This window comes from Eschscholzia californica, unplaced genomic scaffold (genome assembly GCF_041429995.1).
Source record: "Eschscholzia californica isolate CP2 unplaced genomic scaffold, dmEscCali1.0.p SCAF_1, whole genome shotgun sequence".
Classification (NCBI taxonomy): Eukaryota; Viridiplantae; Streptophyta; class Magnoliopsida; order Ranunculales; family Papaveraceae; genus Eschscholzia; species Eschscholzia californica.
In genome coordinates this window covers 10107042-10130590 of record NW_028238198.1, presented here as the reverse complement: position 1 = coordinate 10130590, position 23549 = coordinate 10107042, and the positions used below count along the sequence as shown (strand labels likewise).

Sequence of the window (23549 nt, the reverse complement as noted above, 5' to 3'; positions counted from 1 at the left end):
AGATTACTTAGAGAGATAGAAAGGAAGAAGATAATCAACGCCCATGGTTTTCTTAAGGTTTTAGAGAGAGAAAAAAAATTCCAGATTTCGAAATATTTGTATAGAGAGAGGGGAAGAGAAGATAATCAACATCCATGATTTTCTGAAGGTCTGAGAGTGAGAAAGAAAACGAGAAGAGAGAGTTTCCTGGGCGGGATCCCAAAATTTCGTCTGAAAATTTCGAATTTTCAAACCAAGGTAAGAGGGGGGAGAAAAAAAATGAAAACCAGAAAAAAATGAGTTGTCCTGGCATTTGGACTGGAAACTCATTTCTGGCCGGAAATGGTCTGCACACGCATTTCCCACCCCCCCCAAATTTTGGATCCCTCACTTATTTTTTGTAATATTTAATGTTCACGAAATAAACATTATTTTATTTATCTCTCTTATATTGCTTATTACATACTATATCATTGTCACAGTTTGGAAGATTAGACTTCCTTATAACATACAAGTATAACACACAACACAACTATAACTAAATTTTCCACATCACAAAGAAACTCAAGGAATCCAACTCCATCAGTTCAAACTTAACATCTTCATCATCTTAGTTTGCTAAAGAAAAAACTTAGGTTGGAATTTTTAGCAGCTTACAAGTCAACGGCTCGAGACTTCATGAACGGAAACAGTAGCGACAGAAGAAGTAGCAACAGAAGAAGATGAAGTACCCGAAATGGAAGAGGAAGATGTATCACCACGAACACGATTAGTTGCATCAATAAAAGTAGGTCTAGTTGGTTTATACTCCATGGAGCTCTTGCTCAATAGAAGAACAATAACTTCCGACATTGTTGGTCTACCTGCAACTGAGGATTGTGTACATGAAAGAGCAATCTCTAAAACTCTCATTACTTCTTCTACTCTGTACTCCTTCGGATCTAAGGTTTCATCCACCAAATCCATCAATTTTCCCTCTTCATAAAGTCTCCATGCCTGTTAAACCATTATGATAAAATTTAAATTATCTTAAAAGTATAAAATTATAAAACTTACCGATTTTTTTTTTGTGAAGATGATGTACACTAGCAGTATGACATGCCATATAAAGAGATAAAGAAGATTTATGAGACTAAAATGAAATTTACCCATTCAAGAAGGTATTGAGTAACGGGTTCAAGCTTAATGTCGTTACTCTTACGACCACTTATAACTTCAAGGACAACAACACCAAAACTATAGGTATCTACTTTCTCAGATAATTGGCCATGAATTGCATATTCAGGTGCTGTATAACCCCTGATCAAATATATACATACATCAAGATTAGGTTTATTCTATAAAACTTGGTTGGTCGAAAATACTAGATATGAAATGTATTAAGTGATTGCATTTTCTTTTACTTACAATGTGCCTGCAAATTTGGTACTCAGATGACTTTGATCCTCAGGAAGAAGCCTTGCTAAACCGAAATCAGAGATTTTGGCTTGAAAGTCATCGTCAAGCAATACGTTACTAGATTTTATATCACGATGTATAATACATACATGAAACTCATGGTGTAGATATGAAAGTCCTCGAGCAATACCAACTATTATATCAAACCGTTGCCCCCAGTTTAGTGTACCTCGTTTAATACCTTTCAATCGAGAAAATATAGAAACATCAATATAGTAACCAGAGCCTAGAACAAAAAAAGTCTTAGAAACATCGTTTCCGACATTTGGAAAATCAAGAAGGAAGGCGACATCTATATTTATATATATAGTTATATACCATATAAGAATTGGTCAAGGCTTTTGTTTGCCATGTATTCATAAATCAATATTAGTTCTTGGCGTTTGTTACAACATCCAAGAAGGCGAACAAGGTTTCGGTGATGAACGTTGCTTATAAGCTTCACTTCACTCTCAAAATCTGTCTTTGCTCTGCTCGATTGTACAAATGTAAGTTTCTTAACTGCAACAATTTTCCCATTCTTTAAAGTACCCTAAAACAAGAAATAAACAAAAGAAAAAAGATCGCTTAGAAAGTAAAGAGTTAATTCCCATTTGGATATGATATAAATAAGTCATGTCAAATAAGAATGTACCTTGTATACATCCCCAAATCCTCCTTCTCCTAACTTATTCTCTTCACTAAAGTTTTTTGTTGCAGATTTAAGATCGCTATAATCAAAGTTCACTGGTCCTCTTAGCTCGGTCGCCCCTAAAATATCCCCTGTACCATGAAAATTTTGTTGATTATTCTCAACTATTAAGATTGACGGAAAAATACCTGAGTTGTTAATTTGTTACCTCTTGGGGTCTTCTTAGACCTTTTTCTTAGTAGAACCCATATGATGAACATTACTAGAGCTAAAAATGCAACGCCTCCAGCGATTCCTCCGATGATTGCTTTCCTTTTGCTTGAACCTCCTGGAGTAATTCCATAGTAATATAAGTATTTGTGGTACTTATACACAAGCTTGAACTAGCTATAAAAGGGTTGAAATTGTAAAACACAATTGTCTAGCTAGGATGGATAGAACTAAAAATAATCTATATGCTCACCCGAACTACCCATAACATAAGGAGATGAACATGTAGCTCTGGTACCATATTAAGAATGACTTAATCCAAAAACTCAAACTATTATATAGTACCTTAAGATTCTGAGTCTAATAAGAAGCTATTTAACAACAAGAACAATGGTGGGTTAAACCGTTTGTCCGCAAATCTTAACTAACCGTTTTGTGTTAAGAAAGGAGTGAGATTCGTCGTTTGATTATCCTTGAAGAATGGTGTTGTTGAATACCTTAGAAAACATCCAGCATCAACTGCTCTTCCATCAGTATTAGGAACACAACCTTGTATATTATTTTGGGCAACAGTCAAGCAATCTTTACACCCATTTTCACTCACTGAAACTGCACATTGTGCTACAACATATACAAAATTGTTACTACCACTACCAATTTCTCTCCTTGTGGCTGCATATTTCCCTTTTATTCTTGGGGTTGAAATCAGAAGTTCTGATAGTATTTCATTAATTGTAGTGTTGAAAATGGCCCCTCGAGTTGAAGATTTGTTTCCGCATACTCCGGTGTTTCCAAGGAGAGTTGTCTGATCGAAGAAGCCGTTGCTTTCGTACCTTTTGAGATATGGAGAATCATATGGTAATTTAGCATATATCTTAAAACAGTGTATTCATAATAATTCATAGACACTAAACTAGAATTTGTTCTAACAATGTTCTATGATGAAATGTCTAACATGGTACGTGATTAATTTGTTTTCACAAAAAGTCCCATCATCTAGAATTTAGATAAAACAAAATGAGAAAGAAAAATTGTAGTTATGAGGATTACCTTTTTGTCGTGCTTTTACAATTTGAATCATTCTAGTAACTAAGTCTGTCAATGGATATCTGAATATTCGACATCTAATCCGTATCCATATTCGATTTTTGAAGAAAATATCCGAAATTTCGGATATTCCTTATCGGATACCTGCTTATCGAATATTTTTCTATCTCTCTGACACTATTTCGGCGAAGGGAAGTGTTCCCTTTGCCGGCACCTGACCTCGAGGAGAGGTTCTGCAAAATGTTTTGTGACCACGAACTCTGTGATCTACACAGAAAGATCGATACAGACCGCAAGAGAGAGGGAAAGACAGAGTCTATGATAAACAAAGATAAAGACTGCAAGAGAGATAAAAAGAGAAAGGGAGACTAATCTAGAGAGAAATAGGTCTACATCGAGAGAGATGCGAGTGATCTACAATGAAAGAGAGAGATCAAGAATGAGAACGATTGCGAAATAGTCAGTGAGAACGAAAGAGATAATGAGAGAGAGGGAGAGAGAGAGAGAAAGATAATGTGAGATAGTGCGAGAAAGAGAATGAGAGAGAGATAATAAGTAAGAGAACGATAGAGAGAACGAGAGAGAGATAATAAGTAAGAGAACGAGAGAGAGAGAGAACAAGAGAGGGGGAAGATGAAGATTAGGGAGCAATGTTTGATCAAATCAATTTTTTGGATTAAAATAAGAATATACCCTCTAAATCAATTTTTATTGACTTCTTTGTTCCCTGGAGATTTTTCTTTTTATACCCCAAAACTGAGACCTTTATTATTTAGTCTATTAGCTAAAACTTACACTTAATAAAACTTTTCTCTTTTTGTTTCAGATATTAGATAATATCTAATATCCTTTAATATAAACTAGGTTTCCGCCGCGTCTTACGGACGCGACGGATCCCTCTTGGCCGGAGATGACAATTAAATCAAAACTCCTAAGAAGAATTATTAGGAGATGGGAAAAACAAAGAACAATTAATAAAGATGATGCCGAATTTGGAAAGAAAATAAAGAAGATAAGAGATAGGGGTGGCAATGGGTACCCATTTACCCGGAACCGAATTGAACCGAAACCGGAATCGTTTATGCCGGTTCTGGATCCTCATTTTCATACCCGATAAGAATTTAATACCCGATTAGAACCGATTAGATCACAATACTTATTGGTTATATCCGACGGGTACCCGATGGGTGCCCGATACCCGAATTTAATGCGTAATTAGTCGATTCTATCACAAATTTTAAGGTCTTAATAACTTCTTTTATAGTAGTTACGTTCTAATCATGTCATATTTAGTTTCTCACTTAACATAAAATTCTTAATCGATAATCAAACTATATTTCATAACAAATTTTATAGCAACTTAAAATATAAAATAATCAAACTTGTCATAAATTTTAATAACTTATTCAAGAATCTTTTATTTAACAGGTTCTATAAAAAATAATTGAGTTTTTGAATGCAGTATAACCTTCCTAGTTAGTGTTAAAAACAATTAAATGAGAATCCTAAAAGAACCGATAAATATCCTATACCAGATGGGTACCCGCATTTTTTATAGGTTCCGGTTCTGGATCCTTAGATTATGGAACCGGACCTGGAACCGCTAGGAACCGGAACAGTAATTTTTAATAGGTTCCGGTTCTGGATAGTGAGATAATCGAACCGGAACCAACCCGTTAACATCCCTAATAAGAGATAAGAAGTAGGGAAGGGATATTTACCGACTCATAAATAAGTTTGAATCTTGATAGAGAAAACGGTGAGTATGGAGAAAAATACCTCGGTAGTAGTTATTGTAGGGATATCCTAACAAAGTATGATCGATTTGCACTAATACCCTTCTATTTTGATTTAAGTTACATAAAGTTGATTTTATACCAGCGTCGGATGATACCTTTGTCAAACTCCCAATAAAAATAGACGGTCAGGCTTGTCACTTATGTAACCGGCTGACCTGTTTTAATGTATAGGATGTCAAATATCCTTTAATATTATCGGAACCGGATACGAATATTGATATATAGTATATGTCCGATAATTATCGAATATCAGATATCATATATGGATATGTCAATTTCCGATCCGGTAAGCTACCATTTACAACCTTACTAGTATCTATTTCTTCAGAATAATTGTTTCATCATACTTTTTTTTTGTTTTTTTTTAGGGAAATGATAGAGTCACTTAGAAATTGGTACTTAGAGGGTGACATGTTTCCTCATTTAGAAATAAAAGCGGTCCCCACCGTAGTCAAACTTTGAAAAAACCTTGTCTTTTAGTGATTCCACATCAACTGGGCATTAAAATGCTCAAAAAATTTGGGCTCTCTAGCATCTCCCTTTTTTTTTAATAGTGAAGAAGAATAGTCATCTACTATACCATTATTAGCAAAAAGGTGAATGTTAAACAACCCATTAATCAATTCATCCCGCTCGCCCGCTCGTTAAAAATTAGAGGTTTTGGACCAACAACTCAAAATTGGGCCCAAAATGTGACCCGAATCCATTGTTGTTGAAAAATTGAAGGCAGGTCCACGGAGTTGGAAGAGTACGCGAAAATTCCGAGAGATCCTTCTTCTTTTCAAAATTTACGGAAGTGCCATCGAAAAATCCTCGGGAAACGCGAAATTCTCTGAAAAATAATCCGATGCACCTGCCATCAAATCTTGTACTTTACACGAATTTACAAAATTACCATTACAAAATTTACCAACTTGCCATTTTCGTTCTTTTTCCAGATTTATTTCTTATTTATTTTATTATTTTCTCCCACACATATTTCTCTCTTCAATATCAACATATTTCTCTCTTTTTCAAATTACTTTTTTGTTTTTTTTTTTCTCTCCAATTCCTATTTTCTCTCTAATTCTCTTTCCAGATTTTTCTTTTTACAAACTTGTCATTTGTTTCTCATTTAATTTTCAACAGATTTCTTTCTCTTTTCATTTTTTCTCTAGATTTTCTACTTTTTAAATTTAAATTTTCCTCATTTTTGGTAGTTTTTCAATGATTTGTTTCCATATATTTTTTGGTAGTTCGCCATTTATTTGATTCTCTGTGTATTTTTCTTCTTTATAAACATACTAGGGTATATACCGTGCCCTAGGGCACGGACACTAGTATCAATCAAATGTTACGAAATTTAATATTATATTTTATGGAGAGAGAGAGATTTTTATTAGTTGTTATTTTAATGAGAGAGAGAGAGAGATTTTAATTTCTTTTTTTAACACTTGAAATTTAATTTGTTTTTTTTTTCTTAAATTAAATTAGTTATTTTATTTCTAAGAAGGAAAAGATTATTGTTTTTTAAATAAGTAACTTTATTTCTACGAAGGACTATATTTTAAATTTTGAGAAGGGCTTCTAGACAATATGCTTTATTAAAAATGGATGTTTGTCCCAATCATCGCTTTCCCTTCTGTTTTATTATATAGATTTTCTCTCTCCAATCTTAACTTCTTTCCTTCTCTCAAACATCCTCTCTTTATATGATGGACAATTATAGGACATTCCTTTCAAAATGGAAATTACTTTCAAGGAAAATTTATAGGACATTTTTCTTGGTAATGTACATTTGTTTATATTTACTGGACACTTTTGTACTGGGAATTATCTTGTGTACCAGGAATTATTTTATGTACTAGCCATTTGGTTATGTACTAGACACTTTTGTATTGGAATTATCTTGTGCACCAGGAATTGTTTTATATACTGTCCATTTGGTTATGTACTAGACACTTTCGTACTGGAAATTTTCTTGTGTACCGGGAGTTGTTTTATGTACTAGCCATTCGGTTATATACGAGAACCTTTTATACTGAGATTTTTCTTGTGTACCGGGAATTGTTTTATGTACCTTTCATTTGTTTAGAGCATCTCCAATGCAAAACTCAATCTTAGAAACTCGGAGTGCCACATGGGATTTTCTGAGTTTTTTTAAAAAAATCATCTCCAATGCAAAACTCAACTAAGATCTCAAAGATGATGTGTCGAGAGTGGAATAGAGATATCTCAAGAGGACACTCTATTTTCAGAGTGTCCTCTTGAGATATCTCTAATTGTCCAACTCATCAATATTTAAATTTCAACCAATAGAAATCAAGTCTTCGTATATTTCCAAAATAACTAATTATTTTTTTACAAAAATAACCATGACACGTAAGAAAATAAAAGAGTTTAGAGTGTTGCATTGGAGACATACAAGAATTGAGGATCTCTATTTTCGACACCTATGAGTGAGAATCTCAATTGGAACTCGCCAATAAGACGAATAGAAATTTTTTTGAGTTTTGCATTGGAGATGCTCTTATGTACTAGACACTTTTTGTACTACGAATTTTCTTGTGTACTGGGAATTGTTTTATGTACTGACCATTTGGTTATGTACTAGAAACTTTTTGGAAAGAAAGTATAGGAAAATTTGTTTCCAACTTTGAACAAATTTCTTTTATTTATTTATTTTGTTTCCAGATCTTCCCAAATTTTTTTTATTTATTCTATTTATTTTCTTTGCAATTTTGAACCAATTTCAAAATTTTCTCACAAACTTTCCAGATTTATTTATTTTATTTATTTATTGATTTTTTTTTTTAAATTTCTCTCTCCAATCTCAACAGATTTTTTTCTCTTTAAAGTTATTTTCCTATTTTGGTAGATTTTTCAGAATTTGATAATCTTTCAAAAAGATAGAGAGAGCATTAATATAATGGATTTTGGAAGATTTGTACAGAGAGAGGAAGAATATATAAAAATGTAAAATCTCAAGAGCTGAAATAGCTAAAGAAGTGTGGGTTTGTTGCAAAGATCCTACAAGGGTGATGAGAAGGTAAAAAATGTAAGGTTGCAGACTTTACGAGGTAAATTCGAATTTCTTAAAATGATTAACTCTGAAAATATTTCTGATTATTTTTCTAGAGTTCAATCTATTGTTACCCAATTGTGGGTTAATGGTGAAAAGTTAACTGATCGTGTTATTTAGAAAATCATGAGATCATGGACAAGTCGTTTTGACTATTTCTCACTGCAATTGAGGAAGGAAAAGATCTCTCAAGTATGTCAGTTAAAGGTTTGATGAGTTTATTATGTTCTCATGAACATAGGATGAACCTGAGAGTTGCTGCAGGGTCTCTAGACAAGCTTTTCAAAGCAAAGTGAAACTGTTTGAAAAAGGTGGTTCTAGTGGTGAAACACCTATCGACAAAAAGGAAGAAATCCATGGTAAGATATCTAGAAAATTTGGAAGGTATGAAAAATGTAAAGTCGCAAAAAAGTGGGTCATTATAAATCAGATTGTAGAGTTAAACTTTTCAAAAGATATTCTGAACATGCTAACTTTGTTCAATATGATGTAGAAAAGGGAGAAACCTTTTTATTAGCCTGCATAATTGATGAAGATGATTATTCAGATGAAGATTCAGGTGAAGATTTAGAAGAGGAAAGTGAAATATTTTTATTAGCCTGCAGTCTTAATGAAGATGATCATTCAGACAAATGGTACTTGGATACAGGGTGCAGTGACCATATGAGTGGTAAGAAAGAATTATTTCACCAGTTAGATGAACCAGTGGAAAGGTGAAATTTGGAAATAAATCCAAATTATCAATTATGGGTAAAGGTAACATCGTTATATCTCCGAAAGATGGTTCAGATGATTATATATCTAATGTCTATTATGTTCCTAGTTTGCATTGGAATTTATTGAGCTTGGGACAACTTTCTGAGGAAGGAATGAAGATAACAACTGATAAAGGGATTCGCAAACTAGAGAACAAAGTTAATGAGATCGTTCCTATGGTGAAAATGACAAAAGATCGTACGTTTCCATTATCTTTACAAACTCCATTGCATTTTTGTTTTAATGCAATTGTTATAGATGTAAATTGGTTATGACACTTTCTTTTTGGTCATCGTAACTTTAATAGTTTAAAGTTATTAGCTCAGAAAAATATGGTTACTGGATTACCAATATTTGATAATTCTAATAGTTCTTGTGAGGGTTGTGTTCTTGGAAAGCAACACAAAGTCCCTTTTCCAGTGAGAAAATCTGGCAGAGCTACAAAGCAATTGGAACTGGTGTACTCTGACATTTGTGGTCCTATTGAGGTGGAATCAAGTGGAGGTAATAGGCATTTTATTACTTTCATTGATGATTTCAGCAGAAAAATCTGAATTTATTTTTTGAAGCAGAAGTCAGAGGCATTTGAAGTATTGAAGGAGTTCAAAATCTTTGTTGAGAAACAAAGTGGATATATTTTGAAGGTACTCAGAACAGATAGAGGCAGTGAATATACCTCTAACTAATATTTTGATTTTTGTAAGGAACGGTGAATTAAACATCAGCTTACTGTAAGTTACTCACCTCAACAAAATGGAATTTCAGAAAGGAAAAATAAGACAATTGTTGAGATAACAAGGAGTATGATTAAAGGTAAAAACTTACCCGAATTTTTATGGGCAGAAGTTGTTGTTTGTTCTATTTATGTTTTGAACAAGTCTCCTACCAAAAGTGTTCTGCCTAAAACACCTGAAGATAGTATTTGGTTGTATTTCATATGCCCACGTAACAGATGAGAGAAGAAAGAAATTTGATGCCAAAGGTGAAAAGTGTACTTTGTTGGTTACAATAATGTTAGTAAGGGATATAAATTGTTTAATCCCAAACAACAAAGTTATTGTAAGCAGGGATGTGGAATTTATTGAAGATGGATGAGCAATTAAAGAAAAACAACAAATGGGTATCAATATTGATACTGAGACAGTAGCTTCAAATTCTCAAATAATTGAGAATACACCAATTCTCTTGATACTCATGATATTTCAAATTTAGATTTGTGCCTAGTTCATCTCGTACACGAGTTATGCCATCAAGGTTTGATGACTATGTTGTAACCAATGATAATGATGATTCTGACGAAGATTTTGCAAGTTTTGTATTTTTTGCTGATTGTGATCCTATCACTTTTGAAGAAGTAGTAAAAAATGTGGGGTGGATTTCAGCTATGGATGATGAAATTCATTCCATTGAAAAAAAATAATGCTTGGGAGTTAATTTCTCTTCCTGCAGGAAAGAAAACCATTGGGGTGAAATGGGTTTTCAGAACCAAGTATAAACTTGAAAGCCATATTGGTGGTGAAAGGGTACAAACAAAAACCAGATATTGATTATTATGAAGCTTTTACACCTGTCGTAAGATTTGATACTATTCGTATGGTTATTGCTTTGCCTGCCCAAAATAAGTGGAAATTACATCAAATGGATGTAAAATATGTTTTTTCAAATGGCGTACTTGAGTAGGAAGTCTATGTTGATCAACTTCCTGATTATGTTAAAAGAGTTCAGGAAGAAAAGGTATTAAGGTTGAAAAAGGTTCTTTACGGATTGAAACAGGCATCGAGGGCTTGCTACACTCGTATTGATATATATTTTCTGAAAAGTAGTTTCGAAAAATGTGCTTATGAGCCAACTATCTATATCAAATTTAATTCTCATGGAAATATCCTTATTGTATGTTTGTATGTAGATGATTTGATATTTACAGGGAGTGATACAACGATGTTTGAAGAATTCAAGGAAACAACGACTAACAAATTTGAGATGACAGATTGGGGCTCATGCCATATTCTCTCGGTCTTGAAGTCTCGCAAACCGGGGAAGAAATTTTTGTGTTAAAGTTAAAATATGATGCATATATCTTGAAACAGTTCAAAATGGAGAATTGTAATGCAATTAAGACTCCAATTGAATGAAGACAGTGTTTAGACTACAAAGGTAAGGGTAAATTTGTGAATCGAACTTACTATAGCAGTTTAGTTGGTAGTCTTTGTTATTTGACTTCTACTAAATAGACCATGGTTTGGAGAGAAAGTATTTTGCTCTCTAAATTCTATCGAACTACATACTTCGACCAGGATTCAGCCAGAATATTTGTCGATGATCATTGTTTTTTCAAGCTTCACTTAAATGATTAACAGACAACTATGCTACTACGTCGAAAATCTCGTTGGAATCTACACTAAAACGTGATAGATGGTCCAGATTTTCGCCATATTTAGCCTCATTTGAATTTAGTTGCTCCCCAAAATTCATGTCGACAAAAGAGTAGGATTGCTAGGGGGATGACCAACTACTATCGCCATGAATGATGACGATAATAATGAAAAGTCAAGCTCCATTGAAAAATAGTTGTGATCTACCAAGGGACTACTAAATTGGTTTTGGGTAGGGGTGAGCAACGGTTGGTTTTTTCGGTTTTGGCTCAAGCCGAAGTCGAACCAATAAGTGGTGGTTTGACTAAATCATCGGTCGAAGTCGAGCTGATCATTCGACCGACCGACATAGTTCGACTCGGTTTGGCTCAGCTCAGTTGACCGGTTTAACCGACCACAATTTAAAGAAAATGGTAAATTGATGTTATTCATTTCATTGCATATATCGAAAATAAAAATTAGGAACCCACCGTACTTTTCCACCATTGCATAAACCGAAAATTAAAATTAAAATTTCATCGTAATTTTGCACCATTCCAAACAGAAAAAGAAGTATAAGTGCGAACACAAAATCCATAATTTTAATTTACTAAATAAGAATAGGTTGTGGTACATAGAAAAACAGTTGACACTTACCTCTAAAACCTTTCAATCAGGTTGAATAGGTTGTGGTTGATGAAGCCGACAACAACAACTAGGAAGGATGACAGGCAGTAGTATGGAAGAGGTGATTAGGGGTTTCTATTTTTTTTTTCCTTTGTAGTTGAACACTTTCTAACTTTACAAAATTATTATTTCATTTTTCCTTAGGGTTCGGTCCGCTCGGTTTGGTCGGTTTCTAGAAACTCAAGTCGGAGTCAAAGCAGACCGATTTGGATTTGATCGGTTTTTCGGCCGAACCGAGTCGAAGGGTGGTCAGTTTAGTCCAAAAATCGATCGGTGCGGTTCGACTTGGTTTGGTTCGGTCAATTGATTTGGTTTTTGCTCACCCCTAATTTTGGTTTAGTTCCAGTAAAAACACCAATAATTAACAGGTGAGTTGGACGGCTATTAATTCGGGGTCGTGGTCAAACATTCTACACCACTCGGAACCCAAATTAGGAAAAGTTGCTTATAACAAAATGGTACCTCCAAAGTCCAAAGATAACCAGCACACCCTCTTTTACCGTTCGTTTCAATAGAAATTCCAGCACACCCTCTTTCCTTCTAATCGTGTGAGAAAGATTGCTGGCGAGTGATCGTCTGCCAACATCCTCTTTTGAAAAAAAATACATATTTTCTTTTGTTATCCATCTTTACCTTCCACTACAACCACTGACAAGTGCATTATTGTTATTATTTCCTCTATCTTTGTCTCTCGACTCTTCTCTTTCTCTCATTGTGTTTTTTTCGGTGAAAGTTTCCCCTTTATTGGGAAATGAATCCTCTTTACTCTCAGAATTATTTGAGATCGGAGAAGACTCCGACAAAAAAGAAACTCTAGTGCCGAAAAAGAATTTCTTTTGGTGGTGGTCGGATAATTATGAGAGTGGTAGCCGACCAAAAAAGGGGAGAATAGAACAATAGGTTGCTGACGGGTGGCCGGTGCCAACAACCATTTTTTGACGAAGATGAATAGGATAAAGAAGACACTTTTTTTTTTGAGAAATCGACTACGATCTACATTATAGTCAGTACAAGGCATTGATACATCATCAAGATGTGATAAGCACGACAACTAAGTTAAGCCAATAATTAAAGGGGCCTAAAGTCCAACAACATAGACCTTAAAACCCGAAGAACTTGTTATGGTAACAATATCAACCACTTGGACAACCAAGTGTAGACAAAGAAGACAAACTTATGAAAGAGGCTGAAAAGGGAAAGACAAAGTTCAGTATTAACATTGTCTGGCGGAATATTTCGAAAAGAGCTCATATTAGAAGGCGGGTCATCTTTAGAGGACTATTTTGGTGAATTGATCATCTTTTGGGGGAGTAACCCAAAGTAGATTCAATCGAGGCATCTTAGATGTTGCTTGGTCGTCATTGCCAAATTTCAACGAAAGAAAGACACAGGGCAAAGTAAAATTTTCTTCTTAAAGGAATGGTAAAAGAAACCAAAAGAAATATAAGATTTTTTTAAATGGTCAGCGCGCCTCGATGACAAAGAAATAGAATTTATAAAAGTTAACTAGCGGCCAAAATGTGCTTTCATGTTGTTTACCATTTTATAATCTTATTAAAACAAAGGGTGAATTTTGCTATATTTCAATTTTCTTCCAGATGATATAAACTTATAACTGTTATACAACAGAGTGTCTTTGGTTGTCTGAATGACTCACAACAAATTTTAAACTTTAAAAACTAATTTACTGGATTAAGTCAGTTCGAAAGGTTTTATTGTTTGAGTCGAATCGACTATATCACCAGCTGACCCAAGCTGTAGATAAAATATTTGAAAGTGAAAATGTTAAATGACTTAAGGATTGGGACTAGAATGGTCTGTGACCGGCTCCAATTTATCAAACCATGGGAAGGGAGAAATGAACTGACTAATTGGAGCTGACTCCAATGTTGTTTTTTTTTTTTTTTTTTTTTTAATATTTTCATATATGAAATCTAAATTAGGTTGAAATTCAGTTTTCAGATGTTTGTTTTCGCATTTAAGAAAATCTGAAACTTTGACTGAACTGGACCAAAGTCTGAATTGGTTGAAAAAGAGCCCACATATTTCAGACTTCAAAACAAGTCTAAAATAGTGGCTTAATTTCTTAAATATATCAAATGATGTTTCTGCCCCTATATTTTAGAGAAAAAAATGGTCTCAGCCCCACAAAAGCCACCACCGACAAAACCACCACCACAGATCAAACCACCACCACCATAGGTCACGTCATCACCACAAACTAGAAATTTCACAAACAAGACCACCACCGCAAACTACGACCACCGCCACCACAGCGGAAACCACCATCTTCGAAGGAGATCTATGAGCCTTCACGAATCTGGCGAGGTTTTAAAGTCGTCAATTTGTTACAGAGAGAGATAATTAATAGAAAGGGGATGGGAGATGAGGGGTATGTCCTCTCGTTCTGAAAGAGATGCCCTTTTGAACGAGTGTCCTTCGACTAAGATGACAATACGCTCAATTTGTCGAATAGGATAATGATGAATTTATCCAGAAGATCATCTAGTCCGGTCGAATTAGGGATCGTAATGCTTAGTTAGAAGCCAACTACGATCATCAGATCACTTCAGTGATTCGCGGCTAACATAGACCGGATTCCACAACGGGTTACACCAAAGAGTGGTGGCTTGATCAGAAAGAGTTCACTAGTGGGAACAAGGAAAACGATTGGATCTTATCCAACTAAATAGGCCCAAAAGGTTCGGATAAATAGGATTCAGACAAAGATAGGAAGAACCAGACCCGAAAGAGAGGCCCAGATCAAGTTAAAGGGGTTGCCCACATGATGACCGGCTGGAGTAATGGGCCGGCCAGGCCAAGCCCACCAAGGGGCTGCCCTGGCCGGCCTTATCAAATGGGAATCCTAGATAGCAGGAACGTCTATCTAGGAATCCCACTCAGAATAGGATTCTGAGTCTTATCATTTCTTTGGTCCATTTTGAATCCTAATTTGAATATGATTCTAACTTTAAGGATCTCTATATAAGGACCATTCTTAAACAGAAAATGTGTGATATTTTCTTTAGAAAAAATCAATCTCCATAACATCAAGTAGAAAGATATTTTATAGAAAAAACTCTCAACCTATCTGTCTAGTAAAAGAAGAAGAGTTCTTCTTCTCAAACATCAATAAGGTCCTAGCTGACACTAAAGAAGAGAGATCAAGTCAACTTGCTCAGGTGTCTCACGTAGAGGAGCCACGATTGAAGCTCTCGTCTTCGGGACAAAACATCGAATTTACTTCGAAGGAAAGCGATTAAGGTAATCTTTCGTTTCAATCTAGTTCATCTTTAGTTCTTACATGTGATCCTGGAAACTGATTTTAGACATATTTGATGTCTGAGATTTCGCTTAGAACACTAGGTGACATCAAAATCCAACAGAAGAGAGGGAATCTAACTTCGCCGGTCTTTTAGCGAGAGAGGGACTAAGAGAAGGACGAAACCCTCACTAGATTTGTTAAAGAAAAAGAAAGATCACAAACCCTAGTGCCCATAGGTCAGTAAAGAAAACAAGTCCTAAACAGGTCGCTAAATTACAGAATAAAAAAAACTCGACTATTTAAACACCACATTGAAAATTCAAAAAAAATTCTCTCTTCTTCATTTTATCATTTCTGTAGTTGTCATCTTCTCGTTCTCCGTTAGGTGAGAGAGAGAGAGAGAGAGAGAGAGAGAGAGAGAGAGAGAGAGAGAGAGAGAGAGAGAGAGAAATATAGAGAAAGAGATATAGAGAGAGAGAGAAAAAGTGAGGGGGTGATAGTGAACCTCGTCGGATTTTAGTCTGTCGAATTTTCTGTTAGAGGGGGTAATGAGAGAGACGATAAAAAGATGGAGAGAGAGGAAAAAGTTTAAGTTTACGTTTTCTTTTTAGTTTTTATGTTAGACAAGGGTGTATGAGAAATTATGATTAACTAGGGTATATCCCATGCCCTAAGTCACGGACACTTGTATCAATCAAATGTTACGAAATTTATTGTTATACTTTATTGTGAGAGAGAGATTTTTATTAGTTATTATTTTTTTTGTTTCATTTCTCTTAAATTAGTTATTATTGTATTGAGAGTGAGAGAGAGAGAGAAAGATTTAATTTCTTTTTTTAACCCTTGAAATTTATTTGTTTCTTTTTTTCTTAAATTAGTTATTTTATTTCTAGGAAGGAACTATGCTTTAAAAAGCGGCGCCTAGGCGCCGCTTACACACTAGGCGTGACGCCACCGCTCGACTAGGTCTAGGAAACCTAGTCGATTCCAGCAGCCGAGTTAGCTGGCGCCTGGGAACCGACTAGGGCCGACTAGCATGCTCAGGTAGGTGCCGATTCATCTACAATGGCCAGCAACCCAGATTTTTTATTGTTTTTTACCTGATTTTGGTAGATTTTTTAGGGTTTTTGGGTTACTATTTCTACCAACCTATTTGTTTGTTAGGATTTCTCTGCGATCTTTATCAATCGGGTTCTTAGTATAGAGTGAGAAGTTGTAGCAACAACTTTAGAGAGAGACTCGGAGGAAAAGAAGAAACTTTAGAGAGAGAATTAGAACAGAAGAAAATCAACAATAGATCTCCTTTAATTTCGGTTTGCTCCTCAATCCCTTTATCTCTGTTCCTCCATACCACAATAACCACACGGATTTTTTCTCTCTTTCTCCCTCTCTCTCTCTCCCTTGTACTAGAAGATCCTCTCTCGGCCTCCCCTTCTTTCTCTCTCTATCTCCCCCTTCTTTCTCTCTCTTGCTCATGTTTTTTTTTTAACCAACGGGAATCGATTTCCATTCATAAGTGATAAAATCACATTGTTTACATGGATGAAATTGTTATTTCTCTCTTCCAACTTCATGAGAGTTGCATACCTTTAAATGCAAAGTACCTCGTGAATAAGAAAGAAATTGGACTAGACTCTGACGAAAAAGAAAGAAAAAGATGAAAGGATCCTAAAGATCACGAATAAAAGGACCCTAAAGGTCAACAAAACATAAAATAATACAGAATAAAGAAAAACTAATTTAAATCTCCGTCACATTCGCCGGCAAACCGCCATTGTCGCCGGAAACCGTCGCCGGAAAACCGCCGTCATCACTGAAAAACCGTCACCACCATAGAAAAAACCGCCATCATCAACTCTTGAATAGTTGGATTTCACTGCCTACCATGGTTCATAATCTTGTCTTTTCTACTCACATGGTTCATAATCTTCGTTTTCATCTTCTTAATCAACATCTTTGTTAGAACAAAGGAGAAACTCACAACAAAATAATTACAACAACCAAGAATAATAGAAAAATGAAGTAGTTACATTCATTTTCATTTAATCAAGGGAGGTAGAATAGTTGTTCTCTGTGTACAAAAGTAACTAGATCGAAGAATAAATTTGTTGCGAGAGTGAAAGAGATCATTATGGTAGTTATAATGGTTATGGGTAGTAGTGATTTTGGGGGAAATTGCAGAGAGGATCATGCTCTTCAATGAAAGATGAGCGACAAACAGAGGAAGTAAAGGTTCTTCTTCTTACTTTCTCTCTTTAAAGAAATGGAAGAAGGGAGAAGAAGGATAGAAGATATAATATGTACATATAAAAGAGGAAATTCCGGCGAAGGGAGACCCTTCACCGGAAAACTCTTCCTAATTGATCAAGGTAAAGAGAGAAACAGAGGAGAGGAGAGGAGGCAGTTACTGTAGAGAGAAACAGAGGAGAGAGAGTGGGAAAGTAGCCTATTGTCACCTCCTCTCTTGCTCATGTTGGCAGTGGATAACAAAAACATTTTCTTTGACCTATTTTTCTTTTATCAACAATAAAAATGTTTTACATCCTTGGAAAACTTGTGTATGAATGTATTATATATATATATATATATAGTATGTAATATTTTTTTATTATATAGTATAATATATTTTTAGTATACATATATAATGTATATTTATTATATATACGTATATATATATATATATATATATATATATATATAAACCGATTAAATCCGACTGGTCCCGTTGTCATCCCGACTAATAGCTAGGCCCGGGTCGTCCGGCTAGTCCCGATTTCCGTTTTTTCAAGCATAGGGAAGGAAAGGATTATTGTTTTTTTATATAGGTAACTTTATTTCTACGAAGGACTATATTTTAAATTTTGAGAAGGGCTTCTAGACAATATTCTTTATTAACAAAGGATGTTTGTCTCAGTCATCGTTTTACCTTCTGTTTTATTATATAGATTATGATTTGAGAAATTAGGGCGTACGTTTCGTTTGTCAAAAACACATAATAGGGGTATAAATGTCAAAATTGATATTCAGACCTAATAATTCAGATTTAAATAAACATACTAACTTCCAAAATAATCGAGCAATTCATATTCGACCACTTCAATTCAGTCAATTCAGATTCAACCAATTCAGTTTAGTCAATTTAGATTCAGACATATAAAAAACAAATACAACCTACATCATGGTTCCAATTGTAGTAGGCTCCAATCCCTTGTCCATTTAGCATTAGGGGTGACAATTTGGTCCGAACTGGTGGGGTTTCGCCGAAACCCGCTCTTAATGGGACGGATTTTACCGACCCGTTTATTTAACGGTTCAGGTATGGTATGAAGTTAAAAAATATATTCGGATTCGGGGCGGGTTTGGTGTTAGATAGTACCCCCCCCCCCCCCCCCCCCCCCCCCCCCCCCGTGGTATGTTGTATATTAAAAATGTTACATTTAAAGTTATGTTTCTAAAACTTTAGTCTTACATTATCAATTTATTTTCATAATATTTGAGTAGTTATAGTGTTTATGGCTCATAAGTTCAAATTCCTATAAATTTTTGTCAACAATAATATATTCCTTCAAATGAAAATAATTTTTTTGAAACAAAATACAAAAACTTTTGTTTGTCTCCGACCCAACCCGACTCATTTCATATTAAGTTCAGCGGTTATGAATTATCAAATTTTATAATCGGGTCGAGTAAGTTAATTTAATACCCACCCCGGTTAATTATTGGGACGGTTTTATGGTAAAACCTGTTTCATAATGGGACGGAATTGAGGAGGTGATGAACCGTCCCAAACCCGCACGGTTGACATCCCAATTTAGCATTTCTCATTTGAGAGATAAATTATGGTGAGAAACAAGAAGTAGGCTCCATTCTCGTTCCATTTGTGGACTGTAGTAGGCTCCGATTCTCGGGCCATTATTATTCAGGTTTGCGAGATAAACTATTATCATTATTATTCTTTACCTTACGAAGCAGCCATCATAGATAACACGAGCTCCATTAGAAGTAGAACAACTTCTAAGTTCAGAAACAGCAGCTGAGAAACAAGAAAGACAATCTTCAACTGACATATATTCTCTACACTGTGCCATAGCATATACAGGAACAGATGTTCTAGTACTCTGAGCCGTTGCAAATCTATATATATTACTCGAATTACTCAACTCTGACCTTAGATCTGAAAAAGTTGTATTGAGATTTACTTGGAATATTGATTGTTGAGTTGCATTATATGAACTACAACCTTTATTTAACCGATTTATTTGGGGATCAGCAGCTGCTAAAATCGCAACCAAATTCAGTAAAGTAAATATTGACAAGAAGAAGAAGATGGGTTTCATAACTCAAAGAGTCTGAAAATGGGTTAGTGTTTGATTTTAAAGAGAGAAAGTATATAGAGAGAAGGGGAGAATAATTTGGAGAAGGTTGGAACTATGAATTTATAGAAGGGATAATAATGGGAAAGAAATGAAAAGTCCAAAATCTGCACTATGAATAAGAAAAAAAAACCTACTCAAAAAAATTGATGTATAAAAATTTGTTTTCTTAATATTTTTAAACCGTTGATAACATATATAATTATGTTGTTAACAAGACAGTCTTATTTTTCTGATAATTTTTTTTTACTCTTGTATGTTGATAACATATATAAATACTAGGTGTCCACCACGGCCTACGACCACGGTAGATTCTTTTTGGCTAACACTATTGTCAGTCAACTTGTTGAAATATGTGGCATGACAGTCTATCCCTAGCGGTGGAGCACATAGTAGTGGTACGTTTTTGTTTGAGCGGTGTAAATGCCAATGCATGTATATATCGCGATATTCATTGTTTCTGGATCTTCATATATCTTGGACTCATCTTGATTGTTAGATCTCTTCATCTCGATCCGTCTCATATCTTTTATATCATCCAATATCTTGGACTCATCTTGGTCGTAAGATTTTTTCATCTCAATCCATCTCTAACATCACGTATCCTATTAAGTTAGTTTACTTGTCTGTTTACTTGTCTGCTGTAGAATCCACACCAAACTATTTTCCTTGGCATTATTTTCGTGTATAGCCGCCGCTATTATTGCAAATTAATAGGACTTACCACTATATAACATATCACATATCAATATGGTCACGGCTTTGGGGAATAAAGAAAATTCTCCGGGGAATAAAGACTTTTCTTGAAACTAGTCAAATAAGATTGACTTTTATGTTTCTATTTTATTGCTAAGGGGCTTTTAATTTTAGAAGATGCTATAACTCATCACCTCTCTACCACCTCATCTTCTCGCCACCTCATCATCTTCTCTCCCTTCGCTGGAGTGTTAGAGAGAGAGAGAGGAAGAGAGAAAAAAAAAAGATTTTTTTTTTGAAGGTCGCCGGCCGGAAAATTTTCCGGCCGGCAACTTTCGTCGGAGAAGATGATGAAGTGGCAGAGAGAACAGATGAGATGGAGGAGAACTTTCAAAAAAATGTAATTTGCATTCCCCATAAAAATTTATTCCCCGGAGAATTTTAAAAAAAATCTGAATTCTCTAGAGAATTTATTCCCCGGAGAATGTTCTTTCTTCCCCAAAGCCGCGGCCATCAATATAAGTCCATCTTTTACGTCATAAGATAGACATAAAATATCCAAAAATTACGAGACCGTTACCACTTAAGCAATCACTCTCACAAATTACTTTGTCCCCTTCCTCTCAGTTAAAAGTCTTTGAATTACTTAGTTAGTGGTTGTAGTGGAAATTTTGTGCAGGTGGATGGGATGGTGGACCTAGATCATCTCTTTTTGAATCCCACTTTGTTTGATATTAGGGTATAGCCCGTGCCCATAGGGCACGGATTTCTCCAATAAATATATTATGAGATAGTAACAAAAATTAATTAAAAATTATAATTGTTAGCAAATTAATTTTGGAAAGTTTATTGGGTTGTTTGAAGAAAGAAGATGAAAGAGAAAAAAAAAAATCGTGTGAATTGAAATTTTAAGATAGGAGAGAGAAAAATAGTTAGAGAGTTTATAGGAAGTGGATAGTTATTTGATTTATAAGAGTACTAGGGTATAGCCCGTGTCCGTAGGACACGGAAATTTCTATATTTATGTTATACAAAATTATCAAATATTTTGGTCTTATACAGATATTTTGGTCTGTTTCCGGCAGACCTTCCAGATCTGCTGGAACAGACCTTCATGGTCTGTTCGAACAGACCATGAAGGTCTGCTCCGAGCAGATCTACAAGGTCTGCTGTAGATCTGCTCGGAGCAGACCTCATGTCTGTTCCAGCAGATCTGGAAGGTCTGCCGGACGAACTCCGGCGAAGGGAAACCCCCTTCGCCGGAGTTTAGAGAGAGAGAGGAGATGAAATTTTTTTTTTCTTTTTAGAGAGAGAGAAGAGATGAAATAGAAACAAAACTTTTTAAATTTTTATGTTTGAAGGTTGCCAGTCGGAAAGTTTGCCGGGCGGCGACCTTTGTCGGTGAAGATGATGAAGTGGCAAGAAGATGAGGTGGCAGAGAGAAGAGATGAGATGGAGGAGAGAGAGAAGAGGTGAGGTGGTGAGAGAGAGGTGAGGTGGAAAATTTCCTCATAAAATATATCTTCCTATAAAATTTTCAAAATTTTACATATTCCCTTTAAAATTTTACACTCCAGAAATTATTTAGCTTTCCCCAAAGCGCTGGCAAAAAAAGAAATACCTTTTTTTTTTATGAAACACAAAAGGGAAAAAAAGAGAGAGAGAGAGAAAAAAAAAAGAGACCTTGACTAATGAATACTATAAATTAAGGTCACCGGGAACAGAACTAACTGGATGGCCCACGTAAACTTTAGATGGTACAAAATAGACTAAGAAAAAAGAAAGACCTTGACTAATGAATATATATTAAGGTCACCGGGAAACAGAACTAACTGGGTGGCCCACGTAAACTGTAGATGGTACAAAATAGACTATGTAATAGAATGATAAATGGAATTTGAACAACCATATAAAATATATGGTGGAGAATTTTACTTTTGGGATATATTCAATTTATTTTATATCAATATCTTTCACAATAGTTATTGTTCTGGTGAGGATGAATTAATCCTAGAAAATGTCACATTTGATTGGCAGATAGTTCTAATATTGACTCATCAAGTTGACATAATGAATATAGTCAAGAAGATAACATGAAGTGCTAAATAATATTCATTATTCATTGGCTTAGAATGTAATATTAGTGAAAGATTGTTAAGGTATCTCACAGGCCCATACCACTATTAGTCCAACTGACGCCATGCAACGCATGCAAGGCCCAACCGACTCCATGCAAGAGTAACCGACCGATTAGGGTTTAGGGTTTGATAATTAAAAGTTGTTAGTTTATGTAATATTTGTGTATAAGGAAGTTTTCCAATTCTCCTAGATTTACTGCTTTATGTAACCTGCATGTAAACCTATAAATACCCATGTAAACTCTATGAATAAACACACATTTCTTCTCATATATCTTTCTCTCTATCTCTATCTCTTACGTTTTCTCTCTATCTCTCTCTTCCTGTTCAGTTAATTATCATTATTCAAGAGGTGATTTACCTCTTCACATGATATAAGCACCAATTCAAATTTTATCCTCTGAATATCAATTTCTTTCATTATGACTACTGATATCGATTCTGGAGATTATACTCCTCGTTCTCCACCTAATCCGGTGTTTGATGTTCATCACTCTGATTCACCAACTACGATTCTCATCACTCCGTTATTAACTGGAGATAACTATGCCTTCTGGTCAAGAGTAATGAAGATGGCTCTTCGAGCAAAAGATAAGTTAGGGTTTGTGGACGGTTCTATTCCCAAACCCACCTCTCCATCTCAATTACACTCATGGGGAAGGTGTAATGATCTTGTCAATAGTTGGATAATCAATTCTATTACTCCGGACATTCGGTCTTCCGTTTTATATGATGATAATGCCGCCGATATTTGGCGCAATCTCTATGATAGGTTTTTTCAAACCAATGCTCCGAATATATATCAGTTAAAACAAACAATTTCTTCCTTCAAACAAGAAGGACATGATGTTTATCCATACTTTACTCAACTTAAATTTCTTTAAGATGAGCTACAATCTTTTTTAGTTGTTAATCCATGTATTTGTGGACAAGGAAAATCACTCCTTGATCGTTCTAATCAAGAACGTGCTATGGAATTCCTTCAAGGACTTCATAACCGTTTTTCGGTAATTCCAAGTCAAATTTTGTTAATGGGTCCCTTTCCTTCAATATTCAAAATCCGTTTACTTGTCAAAATCCATTCACTTGAAAAACCGA

At 35.0% G+C, this 23549-nt stretch overlaps 2 protein-coding genes across 2 annotated transcripts; one reads left to right on the top strand and one right to left on the bottom strand.

The window, feature by feature from the left end:
- Positions 1-392: 392 nt before the first annotated feature.
- Positions 393-19771, bottom strand: LOC147563986 (cold-responsive protein kinase 1-like). The gene is made up of 8 exons (XM_086642481.1): positions 19205-19771; positions 2708-3111; positions 2277-2396; positions 2072-2199; positions 1756-1969; positions 1387-1618; positions 1128-1278; positions 393-975 (listed from the first exon to the last, which is right to left on the bottom strand). The coding sequence occupies exons 1-8, from the start codon at positions 19579-19581 to the stop codon at positions 640-642; spliced, it is 1962 nt and encodes a 653-aa protein (XP_086498607.1). The 5' UTR covers positions 19582-19771; the 3' UTR covers positions 393-639.
- A 3102-nt stretch (positions 19772-22873) lies between these two features.
- Positions 22874-23335, top strand: LOC147563985 (uncharacterized). The gene has a single exon (XM_086662620.1). The coding sequence runs from the start codon at positions 22874-22876 to the stop codon at positions 23333-23335; it is 462 nt and encodes a 153-aa protein (XP_086518746.1).
- Positions 23336-23549: the final 214 nt, after the last annotated feature.